Raw genomic sequence first — 27,291 nt, 5'->3', positions numbered from 1 at the left:
TAGGACAGTCCCCACACCAAAGACTTCTCTGGCCCCAAATGTCAGTAGTGCTAAGGTTGCGAAGTCCTACTCTGGGCAAAGGCACTCACTGCAAGTGGAGGGAACTTGTGGCCGTGGGCATTCGTGGTAGAACAAGCCTGATAGGAAGACACGCTCTCTGTAACTGTGTCCCCGGCCTTAGTTCTGCCTTGTGGGGAAATCTGGAGGAAGAGCCCTCCTGGGGCTATTCAAACATCTGGGGATGACTAATCGGCCAGCTATCCAACTAATCAGCCAACAGTGACCACCTGTACAGTGAGTACTTGTGGGATCAATGTCAGGATCAAAAGGTCTCAGGGAGAAGGCCAAGGACTCTGCTGCAAGCTGGAGAAGCCTGGGAAGAAGCCTGTGGGCGGGGTGGGGGCACCTGAGGGGGTTACAGAGTCGGCAGTGACTAACCTGGGCCAGGAATGGCAGGATTTCCAAACGGGGGCATGGAAGACTAGAATGTTCCAGGAGGCAGGCAGCAGGGCATGTGTTCACTGTCCACCCCTGCCCACCTCCCAGCCTCGTTTCTCCCCTCCGTCTCCTCCTGGTCTCCCACGCCTGTCATTTCTTTACCCGCCTCTATCCCCTCAGAGGGCATATCCCAGCCCTCCCCTGTTTGTCCAGTTAACGCCCACCCATCCTTTGGATCCCCGCTCCTGGCCCTTCCTCAGGGGGCCTTCCCTGACGTGCACCCCACCCATCGAGTGCTTTCAGCGTCCCAAGCCTCCCCCCTTCATAAAGCTTATCACTATTGACAGTTATCTGTGGGATTACTGACTGCACCCCCCCACCCCCCCGTCGGGCCGTAGGGCAGTGGGGCTCGGGCTGGAGCTGGAGCTCACTGACGACCCCAGGGCAGAGCTCACCCATGGTAGGGTCTCAAAAAATAGTTGTGGAATGGACGGAGAAGCAACTGGAAACTGGCTTTGGCAGCTGAGATGTAGGGCTTGTCCAGGGCCAGAAAGAGAAAGGCAGCTTGAGACCTCAGTGAGAGGGTCCTAACGCAAGGCTGAAGTGTTGGTACCTGAGACGGTGGGTGGGGAGGGGCCCTGAAGACCTCCGGACAGGGCTCAGGGCTCTGCCAAGGACACGACGATGCCCCGGGAGGCTGGACGATGGAGCAGACGATGGAGGACAGAGCAGAGCCTGAGGACTAATGAGAAGGCTTGCAAGGATCCTGGGGCCTGACGGCTGGGCCCTCTGAAGTGGCGGAGGGAAACCCGTCCCTCTTTGCTTCCAATCCTCTCGGTGGATCCTGAGCGTCCCTGGGAGGACCCAGCCTGCCGTGGCGCTCGGAGATGTGGGGGGAGGGGGGGGAGGCGGGGGCAGAGGCTGTGGTGCTGCCTGCCACACAGGCATCTCTCTGAGGTCCTCTGTCCCCTTGGCCTGCTTCAGCTCAACCTCCCGCCCCCAGGCAGAGCCAGGGGAGTCTGCTCAGAGCGCTGCCAGGGAAGCAGGCCAGCTAAGCAGCGGGCGGAGGCGCACAGGGACGGAAGGCAGATTACATGTCACTTCATATTAGCCACACCGGCAACTTTGCCAAACCACCCGGAGAGGGGCGAGTTAATTGCAATTTTGAGAAGAAGCCAAAGCAAAGATAACACTGAAATGAAGGAGACCGTGTCTCCTTTATAGACATGGGTGGACAGGACTGCCTTCCACGAGGCCGCATCTGCCTACCTGTGAGGTACATCTCCTCTCCTTCGGTGAACATCTGGTGGCAACGTACGCATCTGGCACAGGTTGGGTGGTAGTGCTTCCCTCCCGCCTGTGGAAGGAAAAGAAGAAATAAAGAGGTCAGAGCTGGGGCTGCCGTCCAGGGGGCAGGTTGGGCCTGAACATCTCCTGGGCGCATCAAGGGTGTTGGTACTTTCGTGAACCACTGAAAAGCCCACCCAGGAAGCTTGGTGATTCCACACCACGGGTCCCTGAAGGCAGGTCAGGGGGCTTCTCTGGACACCTGCACTTCTATTCCGGCAGTGCAAGGGCCCCTTAACAGCCTTGACAGCCACTGGTCCATCATTTCCAGAAGAGGAAATAATCTTGCTTTGAAGATATCCCAACAGTTCCCCAGGAATGGGGCCCTTGTCACTAGTGGCACCCAAGTGACTTTGAATGTACCTGGACCTGCGATTTAATAACGTTGGATCAAGGCGGGGGGGCGGGGGGGAGGCCTCCTTTCCAATCCTCTGTCAATTTTTCGTTTTCTTTTTTTTTTTTTTCAACGTTTATTTATTTTTGGGACAGAGAGAGACAGAGCATGAACGGGGGAGGGGCAGAGAGAGAGGGAGACACAGAATCCGAAGCAGGCTCCAGGCTCCGAGCCGTCAGCACACAGCCCGATGCGGGGCTCGAACCCACAGACCGTGAGATCATGACCTGAGCCGAAGTTGGACACTCAGCCTACTGAGCCCCCCGGGTGCCCCACTAACCTACCTTTTTAAGAATGAGAACAGATTTGAGGCTTGGAGCCTCCAACAAACAGTAGAATTTAGCAAGAGCTGTGGGTTATGTTGTTGTTGTTGTTGTTGTTGTGTGTGTGTGTGTTTTTTTTTTTTTGGTTACTGGCAGTATAGCAAGTGATCCTGGTTTTTCCTGTTACATGTTTTTTGTCTTTTTTTTTTTTTTTTAATTATTTGTAAGTGAGCCAGCTTTTGGTGGATCCCCAGTGCCCCTGGGAGGACCCAGCCTGCTGTGGCACTCGGAGTTGGGGTGGGGGGGCGGGGAGGTGGGGTAGAGGCTGTGATGCTGTCTGCCACACAGGCATATACAAGGTCCGTAGACGTGGCAAAACTTGGCTTTTGGGGCTCCGTGGACAAACAATGGGCCCCACAAAGGCAGGACCTGTTGGGGACCTTCCGACCCCGATGCTCCGGGCCTGTGATTGCTGCACCTGAGTGCCTCCGTCCCAACCCCAGCTCAGCCCAGTCTGGTTTCGGTAAGCCGCCTTGACGATTCCTACTTTCCTTCCTTACAACTATTTCAAGTAAAAATGTAAATGATTTGCAAGTGCAAATTCTTCTGTGGGGCAAGACACAGCCTCAGAGAAGGCGACGCCTCTAGGTTTCGCCAGAAGCAGTAGAAGCTGGAATCGTGAGGGCTTGTCACCCGTGCGGCACTCCCTCCCGCGCTGACGGCTGTGACACTACAATCCCAGCCAAGAGGGTGTGATACATAAGATGCCCTTCAGGGGCATCTCCAGACTCTCTATATGGAGGAGGTTGGCTCAACACTGGGGTTGGAAGCGGGGGGACTTGTTTTGAAGGTGCACTTGACCTTGAACAACACTGCTTTGAACTGTGGTTTGAACTTACCACGTACAGGTGGGTCGTTTTTCTGACAAATGCGATACGGCACCGTAAATGTATTTTCTTTTCCTTATGATTTTCTTAACAACATTTTCTTCTCCTTAGCTTACTTGATTGTAAGAATACTGTATATAGATAGGGCGCCTGGGTGGCTCAGTCGGTTAAGCGTCCGACTTCGGCTCAGGTCATGATCTCACGGTCCGTGGGCTCGAGCCACGCATCAGGCTCTGTGCTGCCAGCACAGAGCCCGCTACAGATCCTCTGGCCCTCTCTCTCTTTGCTTCTCCCCCATTCATGTTTCTCTCTCTCTCTCAAACATAAATAAATAAACTTAAAAAAAAGAATACCATATATAATACACATATCTCACAAAATACGCGTTAATCTATGTTTATGTTATTGGTAAGGCTTCCAGTCAACAGTAGGCTGTTAGGTAAGGTCTAGGGGAGCCAAAACGATACACGGATTTTCAACTCTGTGGGGGTCGGTGCCCTTAACCCTCGTGTTGTTCAAGAGTCAAGAGTCAACTGCAAAATATGCATGCGAGGGCAGGATTAGTTTGGGGGGATGGGTCTGAGTGAAATTGATGGGTACTGGGGGATTATTAAAGGCCCCCCCCCCCCCAAGCCATCATTTGGGTGGATGGTAATGGTTCCTTACAATTCAAAAATTATAATTGAATAATTCTAAAAAATATATAATTGAGTAATTCTCAAGGCTTATGTCTGAATCTTTTTGGGGGGTGGTGGGGTGGGGCATGGGCCTGCCTATTCTGGAGATACTTGATTTATTCTAAAAACTTAGCAAGAATGAAGAACGGGGCAGATTTTTCAAAATGAAGACTTTCAAAAAAAGTCTCCAATGTTCCTGTTTCACTCTCGTTTGTGGGGCTTCCCACCGGTGATAAAACGCCCTTCTCATCATCGAAGCAAACTGTGTTCAGACTTTGGAAGGAGCCTGCTATTTTCCCAAGCTGAGATGTGGGACTGATTTTCTCCTACCATGACAAGGATAATCGGTTTAATTAGTAACTTCTTCCTACTTTGTGTCTCTTTATCATTTCAATTATAGACCTGTTTTCCAGGGAGGCAACAGCGCCTTGGTGCAACTGAAGCCTGGCGTCTTCCTAAATGTCACGCCCCGTCACCCTGCCCCGGCTGGGAGAGGGTGCACAACATCTCAGCAACAGCTTGGAAGCGAGGTGGGGAGGGAGGCTGCCAGAGCAGCCAGCACCAGCATAAGGGAATCCAAGTCAGCGAGGGAATACGGGACATTCTGTCTGTCAACACACCGGAATCGAGAAAATGGTGGACAAAAATGGGGCAAATTGGTCAGGACCGAGAACCACAAGGTTAGGAAAGGCAGTACCGGGATACCACGTTTGTCGTTCTCTTTGGAGAGGACAGAGACTAGGAAGGAAAGGGGCTGCGGAGTGGCCTAGGGAGGGCATGGGAAAGGGGGGGATGGGATTTAATTCAGTGCCTATCGTGTACCAGCAAATGCACTGGGCCCTGTGGTGGGCAACTGTTATTTTTGCCTGGCCATTGTCCTTCCCCCTTCTTCCAGAAACAGCTTGGGGGTCATGCGACTAGGCCTTTCCTGAGTGGGACTACTCATTGTCCACATCAGTCCATGTGGTTAAGTAGGGCAGACCCCACCAACAAGTGTATTCCCACTCTGTGGTCCTAGTGATTGGTTTGGAGATGGGCCTGAGATTGTCCAGTGAGAGCCAGTCCCGGGCTGAGCTATGAAAGAGAGAATCTCTCCTCCTCCTGGGCAGGCTGTCTGATAGGATATAAGCCTGGGGCCAATGGTGTCCAACTTCCCCATCATGAAGGAGAGCCTTCCTGAGAATAAGGCCCACACAAGGTACAGCGGAGCCAAGATGGTAAGATGCTCCAAATGCATTTGTTTAAGCCCTGGATCCAGCTGTGCCTGAAGCAAGACCTACTCCTGGGCTTTTTATTATGGGAGCTGATAAATTTCCTTTTTGGTCTGAGCTATTTGACTATGGTTTCTGCGCTTGCAACCAAAAAAGTCCTCGCTAACTGTAAAGACACTTCTGTGCGTGTCCTTTACTCTCACACGACTACCACACTCGTAAGACGTCTGACATTAGATGTGTGTGTGTGTGTGGTGGGGGCGGGGGGGGGGGTTCCACTGCAAGCAATTCTCTGAGACGCCAGCTGGATGTCCTATAGCTTAACCGGTTCTGACACTATTTACCTAGAAAGACTATCAGACCCCACAGGTTAAGGGCTCAGTCCTACATGGCTGCCCCTCCCCCACTTCAGATGCCAATCTCAAGTCCCAGGTTGTCACTTGTGCTTCTGACCGACTGGCTATAAATTGGGGTTCCCATGACCCCCCAACTTGGGCTCAATAATTCACTAGCGTAGCTTACAGAACTCAGGGGAACACTTATGTTTACTGGTTTATTATACAAGGGGATGACAAAGGGGAGAGATGAACATCCAGGTGGAAGGGGTTCGTAGGACAAGGGGTGCGGGAGGAGGCGTGGAGCTTCCACGGCCCCTCCCAGTGCACCAGTCTCCCAGAACCTCCACGTGTTCAGCAACCCGGAGGCTCTCCAAACCCCACCCTTTGGGGGTTTTTATGGAGGCTCCATCACAGAGGCACGATCCGTCATCACCTCAGTTTCCAGACCCTCTCTCTCCCCCTTCTGGGGGATGCGAGGTGGCCCTGAAAGTTCCAAGCTTCTATTCATGGCTAGATCTTTCTGGTGTCCAGCCCCCACCCTGAAGCTCTCCAGGAGCCCACCGGCAGTCACCTCATTAGAACAAAAGCCACTCCTATCACCCAGATTTAGGAAGAGATTTAGGAACTCTGTGTCAGGAACCAGGGTCAAGGGCAAATACTAATATTTATGCTATTAATGTATATAAAATCAATACAAAAGATGCTCCTGGTGTTCTTAACACTTACGGAGGTTGCAAGTTTTAGGAGCCCTGTGCTGGGAACCAGGGACAGAGAGAAGTTCATTATATTTTCTATTATTTCACGCTAACATATCCATCAGGAGTTAAATAACAGTAGTATTTGCCATGATAGATAAAGACTCTAAGTCTCAGAGAAAGTGACTTGGTGTCAGGTTTCATGGCCGGAAGCGGTAACATTGGAATCCAAGTCTGTTTCGCTCCAACCATGTATCTCATGACATCACATGACCTCAAAGACCACTGAGTGGCAGAGAGCTGTGGCCACGTGTGTGGGATATAGGAGTCTGGAGTCCTAGATTTTAGCTCCGGCTCTACCAGAAACACTGCGTATGACCTTGGGATTGCACCACACGTCTTGGGGCTCCCTTTTCTCATCTGTAAAACGAGGAGGGCTAACTAGTTGATAGCTAAAAGTCTCTTCGAGCTTTAAGAAAAAAAATCAATACGTCCACGATGCTAATGGAGCCTCATACAAATGGAATCAATCGAAACCCGGTTACACCAGCAGCCCGAGAGGAGGCTCCCGGGATGCTCAAGTGCTCAACGCAGCAGCACAAGGGAGAAGACAGCCGCCGCAGACAGTGTCAGAGTGGCTTGGAAATGCTGGGATGAGTTCCCGTCTGCAGCCCTGTGGGTGATCCAAGTGTCTTCCTTCTCGAACGAAAAAGTCTGCTTTTATGACCGCCCATCCCACTGACCCTTTACCCCACTACAATGCAGACGCTTCTCTCCTATAATCCAGCTGACCTCAGACTGTTCTGAAGGTCACCTTTCCCCACACTCCACAGCTTCTTCTCAGCGCGCATAGTCCTCAACTGCTCCGCAGAATCTGACCAACACTGGCCGACCTCGCCATCCCTTCTGAAGCTCCTTATTCTTGTGGTCCAGGTCCCTTTCTCCCCCCACGTCCCTGACTGCTCTTCCTCTTTCTCTGACACCTCACTCCCCTTGTGCACCTGTAAGCGGCCACTCCCCCAGGCTGCCTTCAGCCCCTTCCTCCTTCTTCCTCCTTTCTTCCCTCCCTCCCTCTCTCCCCCTCGCTCTCTTCCTCTCTCTTGCTCTCCCTCCCTCCTTCTCTCCATCCCAATGACTCCCCTGGCGCTGACTATTATTCAAATCCTAGCCTTCTTGAGATTATTCCCTCCACGCTGCGAAGCCTGATGGAGCTTTGTTCCTGAGTTCTGCTCCACATTTCTGACCGCTTTCTTGAAACCTTCTCGGAATTTCAATCACAACCTGTCCCAAATGGAACTCGCTGTGTTTCTGCCTTGACCAGCTGCTTTCCCTGCCACCCCTCATTCCGCAGATGACAGCAGCAGACGTCCTCTCATCCAGGCTTGACACTTTGGTACAACCTTTGGCCTCTTTTCCCTCAACCCTCCTGTCTACAAGTTGCCCCGCAGCAAAGAGATGGGAATTTCACTTCCGTCATGCTGGAGGTAGGTGGTGCTCCTGTTTGCCGCTGTAGGTCTTGAATCCTTCCCATGACGTCATGGCCTCCCCGCTGGTCTCCCACTTCTATTTCTTTCCTCCCAATGGAGCCCGTGTCCGTTATGCCCTCTCTAAGGAGCAGCTCTAAGTGGGTCACTCAGGCTCAGTCTTTGCATAAGCCCTATTGCCCAGTGAATCCCACACAAACGCCTCACCCTGGTATTGGGCCCTCAGAAATCCAGGCCAACACCCCAGCTGTGCTCCTGTGTCTTGCTTTGTCTTCCACATCGCACTCCTACTGCTCCCTGGAAAGGTTTAATGGTTGGTCAGCTCTGTGCCTTTAGCTTATTCTCTCTGACTCCCTACAATCTTTTAGAAACATAATCTTATCATGTTGCTTCTTGGTTTAAAACCTGGGGTGCCTGGGTGGCTAAGACGCATAAACGTCCGACTTCAGCTCAGGTCATGATCTCGCAGTTTGTGAGTTCGAGCCCCATGTCGGGCTCTGTGCTGACAGCTCAGAGCCTGGAGCCTGCTTCGGATTCTGGGTCTCCCTCTCTCTTTGCTTCTCCCCCGCTCACACTCTGTCTCTCTCTTAAAAATAAATAAAAACATTAAAAAAAAAAAATGAAAAACTCTCCACTACCTTGCCATTGCACTTACTCTAAAATCCAAACTCCTAAATGGCTACAAAGCCCTATACGATATGTCCTGTGTGATAGACTCCATCCTTCCTAGCCCCAATTTATATAATTCAGCCGCACTGGCCTTTTCCTCTGTTCTTTGAATGGGGCAAGCTCTATTCTCCCCTAGCTGGTCACGAGACAGCCTCCTTCTTATCCTTGGGGCTCAGCTTCAATGCATCTCTGTGGATCCTGCTTTCCTGGTTACTACACTCTTTCCTGCACAGACTGGACACGGCTGCAGAATCCTTCTCAACACAAGCGCTGACTTCAGGTAACGCTGACCAAGTGACCGGCGTTCTCAGAATTCGCGATTCTGCCTGGAAGAGCAGTCTGCCATCCCCCAGCCACTGTCAGAAGGGAAAACTGAGGCCTAGAGAGGCAAAGAGACTCACCCCAAATCTGAGCATGAGGGAGCAGTTGAGTCAATATCAGAACCCACTTGTTTCTAGTCTTACGCCATTGTTTTTCCTTCGCACCAAACTCTTTCCTGTTTTGAATTCCTCGAGGTGGGTGGTCCCAAACCATAGGAAGACAGTTTTCTGGGCTCACAGGGTGTGGGAAGGCAGGCCAGGAAGGCCAGCAGATAGGAGCTCGGGCAGGGGTGCAGGTTGCCTGTTACTGGCAGAGCTGAGGCTGTGCATCAGAGGCAGGGGAGAGCTGTTGCCATGGTGATGGACCAGCCAAAGCAGGGCTCAGGGAGCAAGCCAGTAGACAAGCTCGTTCTTAAATCGGCACATTACCAAATGCTTAAAAAATTAAAACTGGCTTCCATCCTTTAGCAGGTTGGGAAGAAACCCGTAATTGTCTCTCCCCAGTAATCTATCTGGGTCTGAGTCCAGAGAAGCCACCGATATTCCCAGCACGGCGTTTTCTGAACCAGGAATAATTTTGTCTGGCTTCTCACTTTGGGAGGGCCCAGAGAGGCAAAGTTACTTGCTCAAGTCGTGCAGCAAGCTCAGCCGGGGTAGAGGCAGTGGGGGCCGGGGGGGGGGGCGGAGGAGGCTAGGGAAGAAGGGGGCCTCAGTGATGACTTTTTGGAGTCACGGGCCATCCTACGCAAACACCTTCACAGTTCCTTGAACCCCACTCACCTCTAAGACCCTGCCGCTGATGTATCGGTCACAGGTCTCGCATTTGATGCCAAACTGGGAGTGGTAGTCAGATTCGCAGTACGGAACACCATCCCTGCAAGAGGAAATCCACACAGGGAGAGGAAGTTGGGGGCGTGGCGATCCGCGGGGGAGCCGCGTGGAGGTTCCAGGACCCGCAGCCAGTGGTGACTGGGCCAAGATTAGAAACACTTGGGGAGCTTGTCAAAAATGCAGACTCCCCAGCCAACCCCCCGAGATCTCTGGAATCAGAGAACCCCTGGAAGGGGGCCTGGGAATCTGCATCTCGGCAGGCTTCCCGAGCGCACCTGGGAACCACTGGTCTGGGCTGCTGGCCGTGGGCGCCCCTCTTCTGTCCTCCTTCCGCCCCTCCTCCCCGCAAGCTCTCCAGACCCACTTTCTTCTCTTTATCCCTAAGGGCTGTGAGAAAAAAGTATTGTCAAAATGCATTAAGTTTTATTGTACTTAGAATAGGTGATAGTTGCACTTGGCACATTATAAAGGTATAAAGGGGAATGCCTTCACCCTCCTCCTAGCCCTTTCCAGGAGGGAATCGATGTGGTCAATTTTTGTGGATAGCCTTAAGGGCTCCTCTTCTAATAAGAGATTTTACCTGCAGTGAAAGAGTCATCTGACTGTCCTCCCGGGTCAGTAGATAACAGGAAACTACCTTAAGCACTTCCTATGTGTTTCGTTTTCACCCGGTGCTTAACACTTATCAGGCATTAATAGGATTTTTGTTAATGATTCTTATACTACCTCCTACTACTAACAGCCACTGACATTTATTTCGTGGGGTGTGCCGGGCCCTCCAAAGGTGTTTCACATAGATTATTTCGTTTAATCCTTCCGGCCGCCCTATGAAGTCAGAACTATCAGTCTCCCTATTGTGTGGATGAGGCAACTCAGCAACTCAACGCAGATGCTCTAAAGCTGGGTCCAAAGCCGGGCGGTCTGGTTTCTCACCCAGGTCGTCATGAGGACTGAAAGACGGCTCCAGCGTGTAGGGCTCAGCTGTGCCGGCCTGTAGGGAGGACTTCGTGTGCGGAGAGGGGACTTCAACAGGACACTGCATCTAAGGACCAGACCTGATGACACAGCTGTGTAGTGCTAATGAACCCAGGACCAGAGAGGGCCATTTCCCCCACCTCTGGGCATAAGAGAACCGGCTCACACAGAGAGGCCTGAAGGACAGGCACGTCACTGTTTTGTCTCCAAGTTGTTGCCATGCTGGGACTGCTGTGACCCCACCCTGGGCGGCAGGGAGGCTGTGTTCCCCTGAAGGAGAGGCAGCAATGAGGACTCAGGCCCAGAAAAGCCCAGAGGTCAGACTGCTGTTCGTGGGCCCAGGAGACAAGCCTCCTCCCACCCCTGCCAACCTTTCCGCACGCCGTGGGTGTGGGAGGTGACCCTGCAGGGGGGATAAAGTCATGTGTCAGCAGAGGGGTAAAATGAGCCAGCAAACTTTGGGCATAAATGCCAACCCCGCCTCATTTGGACCCACGGGTCGGGAGGCCTTAGGGAATTTGAAATATGCGTGATTCTAAAGAGAGGCAGAGGGTAAAATTAATATTTACTAGACACTTATTACGTACGAAGCACTGATACCTGAGCCTTTGCGTGACCCAGTGAGGTAGGTCTTCTTATCTGTTTTGATAAGTGAGGAAACTGGGACTGGGAGAAGTGAAGTCTCTCGCCAAGGTCATGCAGGCTGGGCTTCTAACCAGGGCATCGATGCCACAGCCAGTGCCTCTAAGCACCTGCCACTCTGCCAGCAGACAAATGAAGAGCCCAGGGCAGGCTTCAGAGGCCCAAGGTGCAACGGGCAGTCAGGGCTGGGCCTCCTTGAGAGGAGCTCTGGGCAAACCCTGCGCCTCTAAAGAATTCTCACTCGGGCGCACAGACCCAAGGCCTCCTGACTGGTGACTCACTTAAGGGCACTTCTTACTTGGCAAGCACAGAGCGAGATGCCAAACTCCTACTACCATGGCGCTCAAAGCTCTCGGTGACCTGACCTCCGCTCACCTCTGCAGCCTCGGACCTTGCTTCACGTGTGCACGCGTCTGAGCTCCGGCCAACAAGATGGACGTGTCAGGCACCACCCTGCCCTCGCCCAGGCCGGGCATTCTGCCTCCCAGCTTTCCTTCTTTGCATTTTCCATTCTTACCCCTGTTTCCAAGGTCTGGCTCAAATAGCACTATCCTCCATGAAGCTCTCACGGACTCCAGATTTCACTCCCTGCTCCTTCGAAGTGATCCCTTCTTTCTCTGAATATTCACAGCCCTGTTCTTGGGCCTTCGGCAGACAGGGCTCTCTGGTAGCATCCGTGCTCCCTTTTGCCCAGAACCTCGCCTGGGGTTTCCTTTGGGGGCCACCCCTTGCCCCTCACAGTCACTGTGGGTCACGGAGGGCTGGTCTCTGGCTCTAGGGTTCACATCCTCCTGGCCAGCGATTGCTCAGGAATGGGTATGTGACCTAAGGGTGGCCAAATCAGGGGCAACCATGGGACTTCCGCTGGAATCCTTGGGAAGGAGGCCTCTTTCTCTCTGCCGGCCCGGCTAAGCTGGGAGAAGGAAAGCCTGGAGTGGCTGGTGATTACCTTTGCTACCCTTTGGGGAGCGCCTGTTTGAGAATAAATCCAACACGGAAGAAGCTGGAGTTGGGAGAGGGGTGGGGGAGAGAGAGGTGGGGGAGAGGGGCACTTCTAAAGAGCCAACGACATCTTTAAGTCCCTGGATTCGGCCACGCCGAAGTCAGTATGCCTCTGGCTTTCCCATTTCTGAGTCAATAAACTCTCATTTTTGCTTTAAATGAGTTCGAATTGGGTTTTCTGTCACTTATGATCTGAAGGGTCTTCAACAACAAAACTCTTGAGTTCCCTATCACATAACTGCTGATGTCATAATTCTTTATGTATGTAGTTTATCTCCCTTATTGGATTATCACTCTCTTGACAGCAAAAACCATACGTGCTACAACTTTACGTGCTCACTATGTCCTAGCAGTGGGTCACAATGGCACCTCAGAAGGGTCTGGGTCACAGAGCATCAAAGCAGTCAGGGCCTGCGGCCACGATTTCTTGTAGGTACTTGAGTATGTAAACGCTGTCGCTAAGGTCTAGTGGCCAGGGGACTGGTGCCACACGGCGCAGGCACTGGGGGTCGGGCCCTCTTTCCTGATAGCTTCGTGTGTCCGTTGTATCTCATCTCATGGATTAAATTCATTCAACAACTGTATCATTGGCCGGGGGGGTCGGGCACTGTGCTAAAAAGGCAGCCGTGGCTGAAACAAAGTCCCTGCCTTGGTGAGGACAGACATTCAATTTAATCATGGAGCAAGTTACTTGCTTCCCCAAGCCTCAGTTTTCACAGCTTTGAAAATGGGGCTGGACGCCTCATGGGGGTAGTTGTGGGATTTAATGTGATAACCCGTACACAGCCATTAGTGTATTCTTGGGACACGATAAAAGCTCCATACGTGGTAGCTGATATTAGTATCATTATTAAAGAGTTGACATGGATAAATGGATAACTGCAGACCGTGTTAGCCCGTGTGAAGGACACAAACAGGGCACGGAGGGCATGAGACCACCTCTGAAGAGACAGTGTGGGACGCAAGACCAGCGGGAGGGGAGGCGCAAGCACGTCAGGGAGGGAGGAGAGCATCGCGGGCGGAGGAAACACCACGGAAGGGCCCAAGGGTCGGGGAGATGCTGTTTGCGGCTGTGGCCGTGTGGTGGCTGGATGCAAGCGGAGGGAGGGGCTACTGGAGACCCGGGCAAAGGCCGCAGGGGGCAGGCTGGAAGGATGGGGGGGGCGCGGAAGCTGGGGTGGGGAGGGGGGAGACACCCACTTGCTGATGTACTCCCCCGTGAGGATGACGCTGCAGGTCTGGCATTTGAAGCAGCTGACGTGCCACTGCTTGTCCAGCGCCAGGAGCGACTGGCCGTGCTTGATCTCCTCCTTGCACCCGGCACAGTCTGCAAAGACAAGAGGACGCCACTGAGCAAAACATCCCGGCCCTCCTCTGCAGCCAGGTGAAGGAGAACCACCCCCCCCCCCCCCCCCCCCCGCCAAAGCCGGTTTTCTCTCCGCAGTGGACACCCTGGTCCTGGCACCTGTCCAGGGGTCTCCCAGGTAAAAAAGCAAAGGCCGCTGGGGCCCTGGTCTCTGGACAAGAGGTCTCGGCGCGAGGGAGAAAGACATCCTAGGATTCCTTCCGAAAGTTCTCTGTCATCCTGCCCACTGTGCATCCAAAATCAGACGGAGTCTGCCCTGCTTCCCGCCTGCCCTCAAGCAAGTAACTACACAGGCTGCTCTCCGTGACCTGGGGGACCCGCGGCATCAGCATCACCTGGGAGCTTACAGGTGTGCACCATCTCAGACCCACCCAGACCTACTGAATTTGACCTAGATCTCCAAGCAGAGTAACATCTGAGACACACTGCTCCAGGGATAAGCTTAGTGGCTAATTTTCCCCACCCTGAGGCTGTGTGCTCAAGGGCAAGGACCCCGTCTCTGTTTTGTGGTTAAATCTATTCTCTTGCCTAGTGCTGTGCTGGGCACATAGTAGGCACTCAAATCATATTTGCTGAACACGCACGAAGGAGCGGACCTCACACGGTACCCAAGAAAAGGACAGAATTTCCCATGACTGGCCCTGCTCCAACATACTTATATGCCAAACATTTTCCGCTCCAAGGATTAAAGAACGTGATAGGACTGTCCCAAACCGGAGCGGTGCCCTCACTCTCTATCCTGATTCCCCTGGAATGGGCATCAGGACCACAGAATGTGGGGGCCAGGCATCTGCCTGTTGCTCCATCGGTGTCTGGGGAGGGGCAGGAAATGGAGCCAGCGTCCGAGGTACTTGGGAGATGCTGGGAAATCAGCCTACCCGACCGGATGTCCCATTCTGGAGGAGGAAAGGGTCATGGGGCAAAGTTTACCAGAGGACAAGCCTCCCTACTGGCGCCACAAGACAGATGCATACTTTGGAGCCGTGGGGAGGAGAGAAGCTGCACATCAAGTTGGGAGAGGCTGGCTGGAAACCCTCAAGTCCAGCTGGGAGCGGGTCCTGGGAGAGAAGATGATGTGTCTGCCTGTCTAGGAAGGGGGTGCGTCCGGCTAACTGTGGGGAGGGACTGGGCCCTGATGACATGCCTGTAGGAGGCAGCCCCCACAGTTCTGAGCTCTTGGCTACCTAGAGCCTTTCCGACATCCCTAGCACGGACTAGGGGCAGGAGGGTCTCTGACTGCAAACTGCTTCTGGGGACTGGGAGAGTGGTTTTGAGATCTCTTTTCCTGCCTTTACGCCTGGAATAAGTCTACCCACTTGTATCCCAATAATTATAGATGTTGGAATGTAATCATCTAGAGATGACTTCATACAAGTGACTTGCCCATGCTCAGCCCAGAAGAACCTGGGGGCTCAGGGGTCAAATACCGAACTCGCGTCTCTGTGGGCCTCCATGATAGGGTTACATAATTCCACAGGGGCTCAGAATTCACAGAGCAGTTGGTCACAGTCCCACCTAACGCAGGAATCTACAGCATTCTTGACAGGTGGGTACCGTCCTCTGCTTAGTTGCCTCCAGCGATGGGAAGCTCACCCCCTCTGCGGAAGCCCACTTTGCCTTTGGACAGGCAAAACTGTCAGGCCTGCTTTCTTTATTTTTCCGGTTTTGATTTTTAAAAATGCGTATCACGTAAAGGTTTATTCGTGTTTTCTTTTGTTACTTCCCTTTTTATTTCGTATCTGATTTTTTTTCTACGGAAGTATCACTGGCACACGATGTTACATTAGCCTCAGGTATACAACACAGCGATTCACCAACTCCCTACCTGGTGCTATGAGACCACAAGCGTAGCCGCTTTCCGTCACCGTACAACGCTGTTACAACGCCATTCACTACATTCCCTATGCTGTGCCTTTTATCCCCAGGACTCACTCATTCCATAAGTGGAAGCCAGTAACCCCTACTCCTGGTCACCCATGTTTGCCCATCCCCCCTTCCCCGCCCCTCCGTCAACCATCAGCTTGTTCTCTGTATTTATGGGTCTGTTTCTGCTTTTTTGCTTGTTTATTCATTTGTTTTGGTTTTTAGACCCTAGGTATAAGTGAAATCATCCAGTATTTGTCCTTCTCTGACTTATTTCACGTAGCATAATGCCCTCTAGGTCCATCCATGTTGTTGCAAACGGCAACATTCCATTCCTTTTTTGTGGCTGAGTAACACTCCACGGTATATATATGCCACATCTTCTTTATCCATTCATTGGTTGATGGGCACTTGGGTTGCTTCCATATCTTGGCCATTGTAAATAATGCTGCAATACACATCGGGGTGCGTGTATCTTTTTAAATTAGTAATTTTGTTTCCTTTGGGAAAATACCCAGCAGGGGAATTACTGGATCCTAGGGAAGTTCCATATTTAATTAAAAAAAATTTTTTTTAAGTTTATTTATTTTGAGAGAGAGAGAGAGAGAGAGAGCAAGCAGGGGAGGGGCAGAGGGAGGGAATCAGCAAATCCCAAGCAGACTCCACACTGTCAGCACAGAGGTCAATGTGGTGCTCGAACTCACGAACCGTGAGATCCTGACCTGAGCTGAGACTAAAAGTCAGACGCTTAACCAACTGAGCCACCCAGGTGCCCCAATTTTTAATTTTTTGAGGAACCTCTGTGCTGTTTTCCACAGGGATTGCATCAGTCCACATTCTCACCTACAGTGCACAGGGGTCCCTTTTTCTCCACACTCTCGTCGACACTTGTCATTTCTCGTCACGACTGCCTTCTTTTTATGGAGACTGAGACTGGACTCCTTGTGAAGCCCCTTATTTTATGCAGTAAGAATAACCTACCTCTTTTGCCACCTGACATTTCCTTTAAATATATATATATAAACATATATACGTTTATTTATATATATACATTTATTTATATATATATTTATTTTTTATGTAACATATAAATAATTTATTTATTTATTTATTTATTTAAATATATAAATATATTTATTTAAAGTTTATTTATTTTGAGAGAGAGAGGGAAGGAGAGCAAGCAGGGAAGGGGCAGAGAGAAGAGAAGAGAGAAAATCCCCATCAGGCTCCACACTGTCATTGCAGAGCCCGATGCCGGGTTCAAACTCATGAACTGTGAGATCATGACCTGAGCCAAAACCAAGAGCTGGATGCTTAACCAACTGAGCCACCCAGGTGCCCCTCCTTTAAATATTTCAAGACAATTACAGTTTCCCTCCTCTCCTTCACTCCTCTCGCTTCACTTTTCCTTGCTGGATGTGGTCATCCACCGATCAGATTCCCCTGTGGACTCCATGGAGCGAAGTCTATTGTGGCCAATCACACAATTCCCGACCTCTCTGATACGTCTTGTCTGAATAGCTGCATCCTCTCGTGGCCACATTCTAGCAATGAGTCCTATCTCCTTAAGTTGCAATGGCACACCTGGGATAGAATTAGCACCCTGAGTTAAAATTCAGGACTTGGTACAGTGTAGTGGTTAGAGGCTGGGCCGGGAGGACAGAGTGAATGGTGAGACGCTGGCCGAGGGCAGGATCCCAGCTCCCTCACTTACCAGTTGTGCGACCGCTAAGCCCCTGCTTCTTTACCTGAATATCTTCCTTACAACACTAGTGTGGGGATGCACCATAATCAGGCCTGGGAGGACACAACACGTGTGCTCAATAAATGGTCACTGTCATTCTTGTTTCACGTTCTTGTGTTTCTAGCCCATGTTCCGGGCACTATCCAGTCTCTGATCTGAGGCCAGAAGAACATTCCTCTTGCAGGGAAGGCCTGTTGACTCCGCCTGGCGATTCTGAGATGCCTTCTCCATGTGGATTTTCTTTCTGTGTGATCCTGCTGGTCCTTTATTGTACTGGCCTCAGGTTGATCGGGAGCTTTTTCTCTCTCTTCTTCCTCCTTTCACCCTTGACCGCTGATGGAGCCTCAGGCATCCACCCAGGAGCCCATGAGTCTCGTATAATAAGCAGGGTCAGGAAAACTACACCCTGCCCTGAGTTGGTTGCTGCACAGCCAGCTGTCCACTCCTCATCTGTTCCCCTCTTTTCCAAAATTACAGCCTTCAGCTGGCAGAAAGGATGATGCCACCACCTGTTCCCCCAAATCCTTTAGTTTGTGGAGGTGTCTAAAGACTCCAGACAGCCATTTTTAGTTTTTCTTGACTGTGTCATACATTCCATTTAGATCAGCAAAAATGAGTGGGTTTTGTGAGTCCCTTCCTTGTCGTAGACAACTAATCCAGGAAGACAGGACCTTTCCCAACTAGCAAGTCATGTCTCTAGTATAGGGTGTGAAGGGAATAGGCCCCAGGGCCAGACCGCCTGGGCACATTCCAGTTTCATTAGTTACTATTTGTGTGACTTTGGGCAAGTCATTTATGCTCTTTACGCTCTGTGGGTCTCAGTGTTCTCATCTGTAAAAAATTATTCTCTCCCTTGTAGAGCTATAATGATTAAATGACATATTATGTATAGAAAACTTAGTGCATTGCCTGACAATAATAACAGCCAATCAATGTTATCCGTGGTTTAGCAGTGGTGACGGTGGTGGTGGTGGTATTGGTAGTGATAGTGGTGGTGGTGATGGCGGCGGTGGTGATAGCGGTGGTGGTATTGGTGGTATTGGTGTTGGTGGTGATGGTGTTGGTGGTGGTGTTGGTGGTGATGGTGATGGTGGTGTTGGTGTTGTTGTTGGTGGCAATGGTGTTGTTGTTGGTGGTGGTGGTAGTGGTGTTGGTGGTATTGGTGGTGTTGGTAGTGATGGTGGTGGTGGTGATGGTGTTGGTGGTGGTGGTGGTGATGGTGGTGTTGGTGTTGGTGTTGGTGGTGGCAATGGTGTTGGTGGTGGTGTTGGTAGTGATGGTGGTGGTGGTGATGGTGGCGGTGGTGATAGCGGTGGTGGTATTGGTGGTATTGGTGTTGGTGGTGATGGTGGTGTTGGTGTTGGTGGTAGTGGCAATGGTGTTGGTGGTGGTGGTGGTGGTGGTGGTAGTGGTGTTGGTGGTATTGGTGGTGTTGGTAGTGATGGTGGTGGTGGTGATGGTGGTGTTGGTGTTGGTGTTGGTGGTGATGTTGTTGTTGGTGGTGGTGGTGGTGGTGTTGGTGGTGATGGTGGTGTTGGTAATGGTGGTGTTGGTAGTGATGGTGGTGGTGGCGATGGTGGTGGTGGCGATGGTGGTGGTGGTGGTAGTGGTGTTGGTGGTATTGGTGGTGTTGGTAGTGATGGTGGTGGTGGTGATGGTGGTGATCTGGTGTTGGTAGTGATGGTGGTGGTGGCAATGGTGGTGGTGGCGATGGTGGTGGTGGTGGTAGTGGTGTTGGTGGTATTGGTGGTGTTGGTAGTGATGGTGGTGGTGGTGATGGTGGTGATCTGGTGTTGGTGGTGGTGGTGCTGGTGCTGGTGGTATTGGTGGTGGTACTGGTGTTGTTGTTGTTGGTGGTGGTGGTGGTATTTGTGGTGTTGGTAGTGATGATGGTGATGGCAGTGGTGGTGATGGTGGTGTTGGTGGTGAAGGTGGTGGTGGTGGTGATGGTGTTGACAGTGATGGTGGTGACAGCTGTGATGGTGATAGTGAAGTTGCAACTACTGCCAATTCCTCTCAGTGAAGATGACGAGGAAAAACTTCCTCTTAAAATTTTTTTGTTTCAACGTTTATTTATTTTTGGGACAGAGAGAGACAGAGCATGAACGGGGGAGGGGCAGAGAGAGAGGGAGACACAGAATCGGAAACAGGCTCCAGGCTCTGAGCCATCAGCCCAGAGCCCGACGCGGGGCTCGAACTCACGGACCGCGAGATCGTGACCTGGCTGAAGTCGGACGCTCAACCGACTGCGCCACCCAGGCGCCCCGAAAAACTTCCTCTTGTAAAAAGTAATATACTTCTTTTATCTTGATAGTTCCTGAGTATTTTTGATCTCTTTTGAGTAGACATTATTCTTGCTTTTGCAGAATGTCTTTATTCACCTTCCAGGGATAAATGTCACACTCCTGCAGATCGAAAATACACCACGTACTTCCTCATTCTTTTTCCTTTTCTATGATAGGCTCTTCATCTTAGCCCTCTCTTGAATCTGGTTTTGGTTTCCTCTATCCTTCGGGAACTCAGCAGATCTTCCAACATCCCCTCTGGTTACGTGCGGCATGGAGAGTGACCACCTTTGGGGAGAAAACACTTCTGTGGAACATATGCCCTGTAGATCCACACACTGATGTCTTTACTTCGTGAGCAACCAGACCAGCCAGGATCCTGCGTGCTCCCCCTGGAGAGGCTCGTGTGCTCACCTGCTTCCCATTATTTACTCTTCTTCGCCCCCCTCTGCCTTTGGACTTGGAGAATTATGGTGGAGACATTTAGCAGCCTCTCCTCAAGGACACGCTCACATACAGGATTCCCACACGCAGCCAAGGAAGTCTCCCACCTCTTCGAGGTCCCTGATGCACGCAGAAATGCATAATGCAGCACAAGCCACGAGAAATAACACACCCAGGGATCATATTCTCTCTTCGGCATGCTTTCCAGATTAAATCTCCAAGTCGGCAGCATCCCTCACTTTATATTTAGAGAGCATTTTACACACTATGATGTATGTTAGTCTGCCTCCTGGATACTAATATATCTGCTTTCCATAAAGCTGGGGAAACAGAGCCCCAGCAAGGCTGCGTATCTGTTGTGCTTCACACAGAGGGTTGGCAGCTGCTGGCTCCAGCCTGCCTCTCTCTACAGCCTGACACGTGGTCTGCTGGTCTCTGGGCGCCTCTGCAGCATCCGTCACAGGGCCGTGGTCCTGCACCCCAGCGTTCCCAGCCTTGCTGTCATTCTTCACGATGCTTTCAAGGAATTATAAAAGACAGCAGCATGTGTGCTCAGCCACCTTGAGACGGAAACCTGCTCAGACCAGCGAACTGTTCATGAACGTCACCGGGGACGCTGAAGGAAGTGCTCTCTGCATAGTCTGTGAGCAGATCCGATTAGGTCTAGGGGAAGGAAGGGCGAGGGAGGGAGCCTTCCCATCTTCTTTCTCCCCAGCACACGGCACCGGGCAATCTCTCATGGAACCCCTAGGGGCTGAGGCCTGCCGACTCGGTGGTTTCGTGCTCACCCCCGCAGGGGGACGAAGCCCCGTCATGCTGACTCTGTCATTGCCCGCACCCACACGGTGATGCCACACAGGAGGCTAATGGGTTTTCATTGATTCTGCTGGGGAGGCCAGGGGGAGCGTCATGTAACGTAAGAACACCGGAGCCTAGCGTGGCTTACCGTAGACCCTGGGGCCAGGCCCGCGTGTGTGTGGGCACCTGCCATCAGCAGCCTGACAAGGGCGTGTGGGAACCGTGATTCAGACATCTTACCGCTAGACATACTTGGGTGGGATGGATGCTCCACACATCTGAATGAGTGTTCCAAGGTACACTCTTGAACCTCAGTTTCCCCCCAGATCTATGGTTTGGGGACGAGACACGACATTTGCTCTGTTGTGGCCGATGCTCCTCATCTCGAACGGTGGTTCTCGGTCTTAGGAGCAGCAGCAAGCGCCTCGCCCAGGAAGCTTATGAAGGCTGCGGATTTCTGGGTTCCCTTCTTAGAAGCCCGAAGCGGGCCTAAAAATCTGCATGTTTACTAGTCACGCAGTGAAGCTGACGCACTGGTCCCCTGGACACTCCCTAAGAGACACTAGCACAGCCCTGGTGGTTCGCTCCCGTATCTCTCCCGTAGAGTTTGTGAAAATTGAGAACCCCTGGTAGCTTCATCAGCCCTGTTAAGGTACCCCCGGGGAATGTGGGTCCAGAGGAGGGAGGAGATCAGGAGCCCGGCTCATCCCAGAAGAGCCCCACCCAAGTGGCCAAACATGATACAGGCTGTCATGGTTTAGCATCAGCAGCCTGTTTTCCCTGCATTTCTGCTTAAGGAAGCTTGTGAGTCCGGGCAGGGTGCCAACTGGGTCACGCTTCAGGAGTCCTCCAGGGTGGAAACCTCCCCCACTTCCCTCCGGGACCGCAGGAGCCGGTGACGGAGCCGGGACAGGGAGCCCTAGGATTCACGGCCGGCGGACAGGGAGGTGCCCCGGGGGAGGACTCACGGCTCGGTCCGCGGATCTTGATGGGCCTACTGCTGGTCATGGACTGGGAGCATGTCTGACACACGCATTCCTTCCCGCTGAAGGTCACCTTGTCTCCAATGGGGAAAGGCTTCCTGCAAGGGACATGAAAGAGCAATTCAACCCCTCTCCTCTGGAGGGATTCCACGTCTATTGGTGAGCTGACAGCGCATGGGCTCACAGCTCGGTACCGCACACAGCCTGCCTTACGTTATACCAGGTAAATTCAAGGGCTGTTCGCAGCACCAGGCTGACTGAACCGCTCAGTTGGGGCCAGGACCGGAACTGGAGGCCCACTGGGGCCATTTACATGACTTTAACACTGGGCAAATCATGACACTTAGTTGAGCTTACACTTCTCATCTGCAAACGAACTGGCTAACAATTCCTCCTCGAGTTGCCCCTTCTTCCTGGAAGGACTTTTTCCACCCCAACCTCACCTATCCCCCTACGTCAAGAAGAAGCCATCCAACTCCTCGATTCACCCAGATCTCTTCCTTTCACTACCCGGGAGGTTGAGAAGCACCCAGATGCCCTCTTCCTCTCCTCCGCGTTTGTGCTGTTTGGGTTCAAGGGTTCAAAGGTCTCCAACTTGTACACGTCCTGCCTCCCTAACCAAATATAAACTGTGCACAGAGTCCCTGGCAGCATTAACCCCATTGTTCAGCTGCGCTTGCGCACAGAGTCTGGGACACAGGCTCTGGGCATAGCCCCGGACACAGGCTTCCAGTGGCTCCACCGCTCTCGCGTGAGCAACGTGGGACAACGGAAGGAGCGCCGGGGTGACGTGGGGGAGCTGTGTTCTCATCTTGGCCCAGGCACTGACTTGTGGCAAAGGACGAGGCACTATATCCGTATGGGGCCCGACAGAAACTTCACTTTATACCATACGGACCCTACTGTGCTAACCTCCAATGGGGCTGGGAGTCTGGGCCCCAGAGCCCAGGTTTTAAGACACGGACGACTGAATGAATGAATTCCGCTGGGTGATTTTATTTGCTTATACGCTGTGTCATTAGTCTCAGCTGGGAACTCTAGCTGGTAACCAACAGGTAGTTATTTCATGAGGAGAATAATTAATCTATAAATTCCCTTCCTGATTAAAAAATGCATATATTTCTTCCAAACCCTGTTTCTACTTATGACTTAATCAGAGCAGTCCATTAAATTTTAATGTATTTGTGGGCAGGGCTGAGGTTTCCTTTAGGTTTCTCATCTCCTTAATGTGGTGCTTGGCATACAATGGACCCTTAATGTACATCTGCTAAGTTAACAAGTGACTGGGGATTCAGGGCATGGGGGGGGGGGGAGGTTTCCATCATCTACCAGGTAGCCTGAGAGGCTAGGTGCTTATTATACGATGATGACAAGGATAGCAAAAGGAGACCCAATTATGTCCTGAGCTGTGGTCTCTGCAAGCACCAACTCATTTATATCTTCAGGAAAACCCACTGAGGTTGGGGTGGTTTTGAGGCCCATTTTACTGATGAAGAAGCTGAGGCTCACAGAGGTCGGATCACTTTCCAGGGTCACAGAGGAAGGCTACAAATGGGTATCTCTGAACCACATGTGGCTGAAGGTGTGGGAGCTGGCCCAGGTGCCTGGTTTCCAAAATGGGTTGTGGAGAGGCCAGGGTAGTCAGCGGCTCCTTTGAGGACTTCTGATGGGAAGTGGGAGGCTGAGTGTGGAGGCCTGGATCCTTACTCTTGTCTTGACCACCGGACATCTAGTGTTTTGTACTAGATCATATTTGACAGATTGGATTCAGCTGCTAAAAGGTTTGCAAACTAGGGGCACCTGGGTGGCTCAGTCGGTTGCGCGTCCGACCTCGGCTCAGGTCATGATCTCACGGTCCATGAGTTCGAGCCCCGCATCGGGCTCTGCGCTGACAGCTCGGAGCCCGGAGCCTGCTTCAGATTCTGTGTCTCCCTCTCTCTCTGCCCCTCCCCTGCTCATGCTCTGTCTCTCTCTGTCTCAAAAATAAATAAGCATTAAAAAAAAAAACTGAAAAAAAAAGGGGGTTTGCAAACCACTGGCCTGTCAGATCGTTCCACCCGTGAGATCTTAAAAATCCGAGTGTTCGGCATACAGCCCTGGGAGCCCCAGAACTGCCAGGGCACTCGGGCAGAGGGTCCTGCCCTCTGCTGGCCACCTGCTCACCTGCACAAGCTGCACACGAAGCACTTGGGGTGGTAGGTGCGGCCCAGGGCAGAGATGACCTCCCCGGTGATGAAGTCCCGGCAGCTGTCGCAGCGGGTGCCGTAGAGTTGCTGGTAGTCCTGAGTGCAGATGTACTCTTGGTTCTTGAAGAAGAAGCCCGACTGGGCCAGGCCGCAGCCACACACTGGGGGCAATAAACAGAGAGACAAGGGCAGGCTGAGTCCAGGAAGGTCTGCAAGCGTGAGGTTCTCACTGGGGACAAGGCTGGTGTCTGACGTGGTCATGTGGCCAGAAAATGGTGGCAGATTGGACCTCACGGGGCTAGCGTTTCTGAAAGTATATCCCGAAGACCACTTGCGTCAGAATCGGGAGCCCGGCCGGCTCCTTTAGGTGCAGACGCCTGGGCCTGAATCGGGCTCGCTGGGGCTAAGGTCCAGGAGTTTGAGTGTTAGCATTCTCCCCGGCTGCTTCTGATGCGCCCTGACTGAGCCCACTGATGGACAGCCCTCTCAATACACGGATGAAAGTTTAGGGCTGCCGTGGCTCACGCAATGCCATACCGGTGGTATTATGAATTTGAGAAGAATCATTCAGTTAAAGTTCCTCTGGGCGCTTTCTACGGGCTGGAGTCTGTGCTAGGTGTAGACAACTTAGAATGGCAATGGGACGGATGATTTGAAGTTTATAACCTGCTCTCACCACACACATAACGAGTTGGTCTGTTCCCCGGGCAGGAATGATAAAACACGATCCCCGAACTGTACTAATGAGCTACTAATGTATGCCAAAAGACGACCTTATGGAACACACGTCACGGGCGATAGGCCATGGGCTGGTGCAGGCAGCAAGTGCTGTTAGTGGGGAGGAAAAGGGAACAATGTCATTGGGGAGGGATCATGGTAGGCTTCTTGGAGGAGGCGGCAGCTGGGCTGAACTCTGAAGGCAGGATGAGCCACAGCACATAAGTAGAAGTTGCAAGTGATATTCGTGTGGTGGTGGGGCGGGGGTTGGGATAGTGTTTTTAGGGAACGGAGAATAGTAATAAAGGAAAATATTGACGGTTGGAAGAGGGCCTGAGTCTAGCTTAAGAAGTTTAGGCTTTGGGGGATATTGAGAAGCCACGGATAGTTTTTTAAAAACATTAAAAAAATTATTTTGAAACTCTCCACCATATACAAAAGACGAGAGAAGGTTATAATGATGTCCCATCACCTATTTGCAAAAGTGACCAATTGCACTGATAGCTTTTGAATAGACAGGCAATATGATTTCATAAGGTCTTGTGGGATTTCCTTGCGGACAATATGAAGATGTGTAGGACCGATAATAGATAGAGCAGGTGGATATAATTATAGGTGCTCGAACGACTCAACCCATGTGGGACTCCCTTCCCCCGAGGGACTTAGAAACGTGGGAAATGAGATTTCCCCCTGAGGGTTGAGTTATGAAATCAACACCTAATGAGAAGAGCAGAAAGAGGCAAAGCCTCTTCCAGGAGATCGAATGGCTCTCAGGGCCACCAGAACTGCCGAGTGTATTGATCCAGCTATAAAGCAAGGGTGGCCAGCCAGGAAGGGGCTGGCCAGCAATCAAAGGAAGGCCATTAGGGAGTCCATTCGCACCCTACGACCACCCCCCTTGCTCTGAGTGTTCAGAGTGATCGTCTGCGAGTTTGGCTTTCTATGCAGTTGGCCTTTGGGAGAGACGCAGCTGGTCAGGGGAATGAGAACTAGTACAACGGAGAATCGCAGCTCTTGTTTCCATTAATAAACAGGCACTCTGATTTTATACAGAGGTTTCCTGTGGACTTGGTTACCACGAATGAGCTTTCTCAAGCACGGTCAGCGGTGTGGAAACCAAGGAGACGGAATTCTGAGCCTGTAATCGTGAGGACCTGGCCTGGTGTGGGTGATACTACCCCAGCAAACACGACCTCCTCGTTAACAGGGGAAGTTGCATTGCAAGAGAAGCCAGGTTAAAGATAGGAGGGACTTCCGGGCGCGTGGCAGAACTATTTCGCAAGTGTTCGTTCACCTTGCAGGCTTCCAGGGCCAGGATGAGTGAGGAGGAGGACAGCCCCAGATGTCCCAGCATTAGGGCGACAGAGCAGCACAGCGGGAGATGTAGTTGGTCTGGGAGCTGGACCATCTGGGCTCTGGTTTTGTCACCGCCACTAACTCTGTGGGTGACCATGAACTTGGTCTCTGTTCACATGGATGCAAAATGAAGAAGCCGGATTAAAAAGGGACCCGAGCTTTTCTTCTGACACTGACTGACAGGCTGTGAGTCTAGAAGGAGAACTTCCTTAAGGGCTCACCAGGTGCCAAAACATTTTAAACTCAGTGAGAGGTAGAGCCTCTGGAGACCACGCCTGCAGAGAGGCTGGAGGGAGTGGTGGGGGTTGGTGGGGGGAGGGTTCACCTGCCACTGGGGCTTGGTGAAAATTCATCACATCAAACAATGCCTCGAGGGCAGGCGAGGCCGGAGTACAGGCCGTTCTGGGGTGTGCAGGTGGTGGATCAATTGACTTCATGGCTGTGGAATTAGTTAGTTCATGGCCTAGGACCTCATGGGAATCAGTTCCTGTTTTTTCCTTCTTTTCTCTCCTTTGTTTCCCCAGCCAGCTCCACCCTCACAGCCACCTCTCCCAGTGGACAAAACCAGGAGGCCATCAGAAAACTTGGAACAATCAGTTCCTCTATTTCCCCCAAGGAGCTGAAGGAGGAAGTTTTTGGTAGAAAGGACATAAAGGTTGATAAGGATCTCAGGGGGGTTCCTGGAAATCCAGTGGGGAACGCGGGGACGGAAGACAAGTTGGACAGCACCGACAGATGCATCTGAGGTTGAACAGAGCCCAACATTCAAATAACAAGAAAGGCCTTGGAGAGGGTCTGCAGTATGGAACTGATGTGGAATGAACACACCTGGGGCAGTCGTTATTCTGTGAATCAAAAAAATCAAAAAGTCTACGATTTAAAAAAAAAAAAAGCAGATCATTTGGTTTGACAGTGGGACAGGATATGAAAACTTGGCACTGCTTTGAGAAAATCCGGAACGAACGTCCACTATAAATATAATGCCTAGAAAGAGGCCTGGCATACAGTCACAGCACGTTTGTACTGCTCTGTGGGTCACTGGACCTTCGTCCGTATTTCTGTTCTACCGTTCAGGAGCTGTGTGGCTTTGAAAAAGTTACCCCACCTCTCTGGGTTCCGTTGCTTCATTTGTGAAATGAAGGGGCTATGCGGTAACTGAGAACACACCCCAGATCCGAGAGCCCAGGATTCTGTCATATGATTCCACTGATTTTCAACTTTTCAAATGAGACTGAGTTTTACGGAATTTCAAAACCAAAGTGTTATTAGCAGGGCCACCGAGGGCTATCTATTTAACATTTAAATATTTAAATTGTGAAATATATCATATATACAGAAGACAGTCAATATCCACGTACAGTTTATTTTTTTAATTA

At 51.6% G+C, this 27,291-nt stretch overlaps 1 protein-coding gene across 3 annotated transcripts in view; it reads right to left on the bottom strand.

Moving 5' to 3' along the window:
• ABLIM3 (actin binding LIM protein family member 3) overlaps positions 1-27,291 on the bottom strand; it is a 109,379-nt gene that overhangs the window by 36,537 nt on the left and 45,551 nt on the right. For all 3 annotated transcript variants that reach the window (XR_015241327.1, XR_015241328.1, XM_086679038.1), the window contains exons 4-8: positions 23,820-24,003; positions 21,642-21,754; positions 13,374-13,500; positions 9,504-9,597; positions 1,708-1,795 (exon numbers count right to left, since the gene is read on the bottom strand). Coding sequence is in view for 1 of the 3 variants with exons in the window: in XM_086679038.1 (XP_086535164.1) it covers positions 1,708-1,795; positions 9,504-9,597; positions 13,374-13,500; positions 21,642-21,754; positions 23,820-24,003 (606 nt within the window). In the remaining 2 variants the exon portion in view is untranslated. The remainder of the gene's footprint in view (positions 1-1,707; positions 1,796-9,503; positions 9,598-13,373; positions 13,501-21,641; positions 21,755-23,819; positions 24,004-27,291) is intronic.

This window comes from Puma concolor, chromosome A1 (genome assembly GCF_028749965.1).
Source record: "Puma concolor isolate L17-30 chromosome A1, mPumCon1.1.hap2, whole genome shotgun sequence".
NCBI lineage: Eukaryota > Metazoa > Chordata > Mammalia > Carnivora > Felidae > Puma > Puma concolor.
This window is presented reverse-complemented; position numbering and strand designations above follow the sequence as displayed.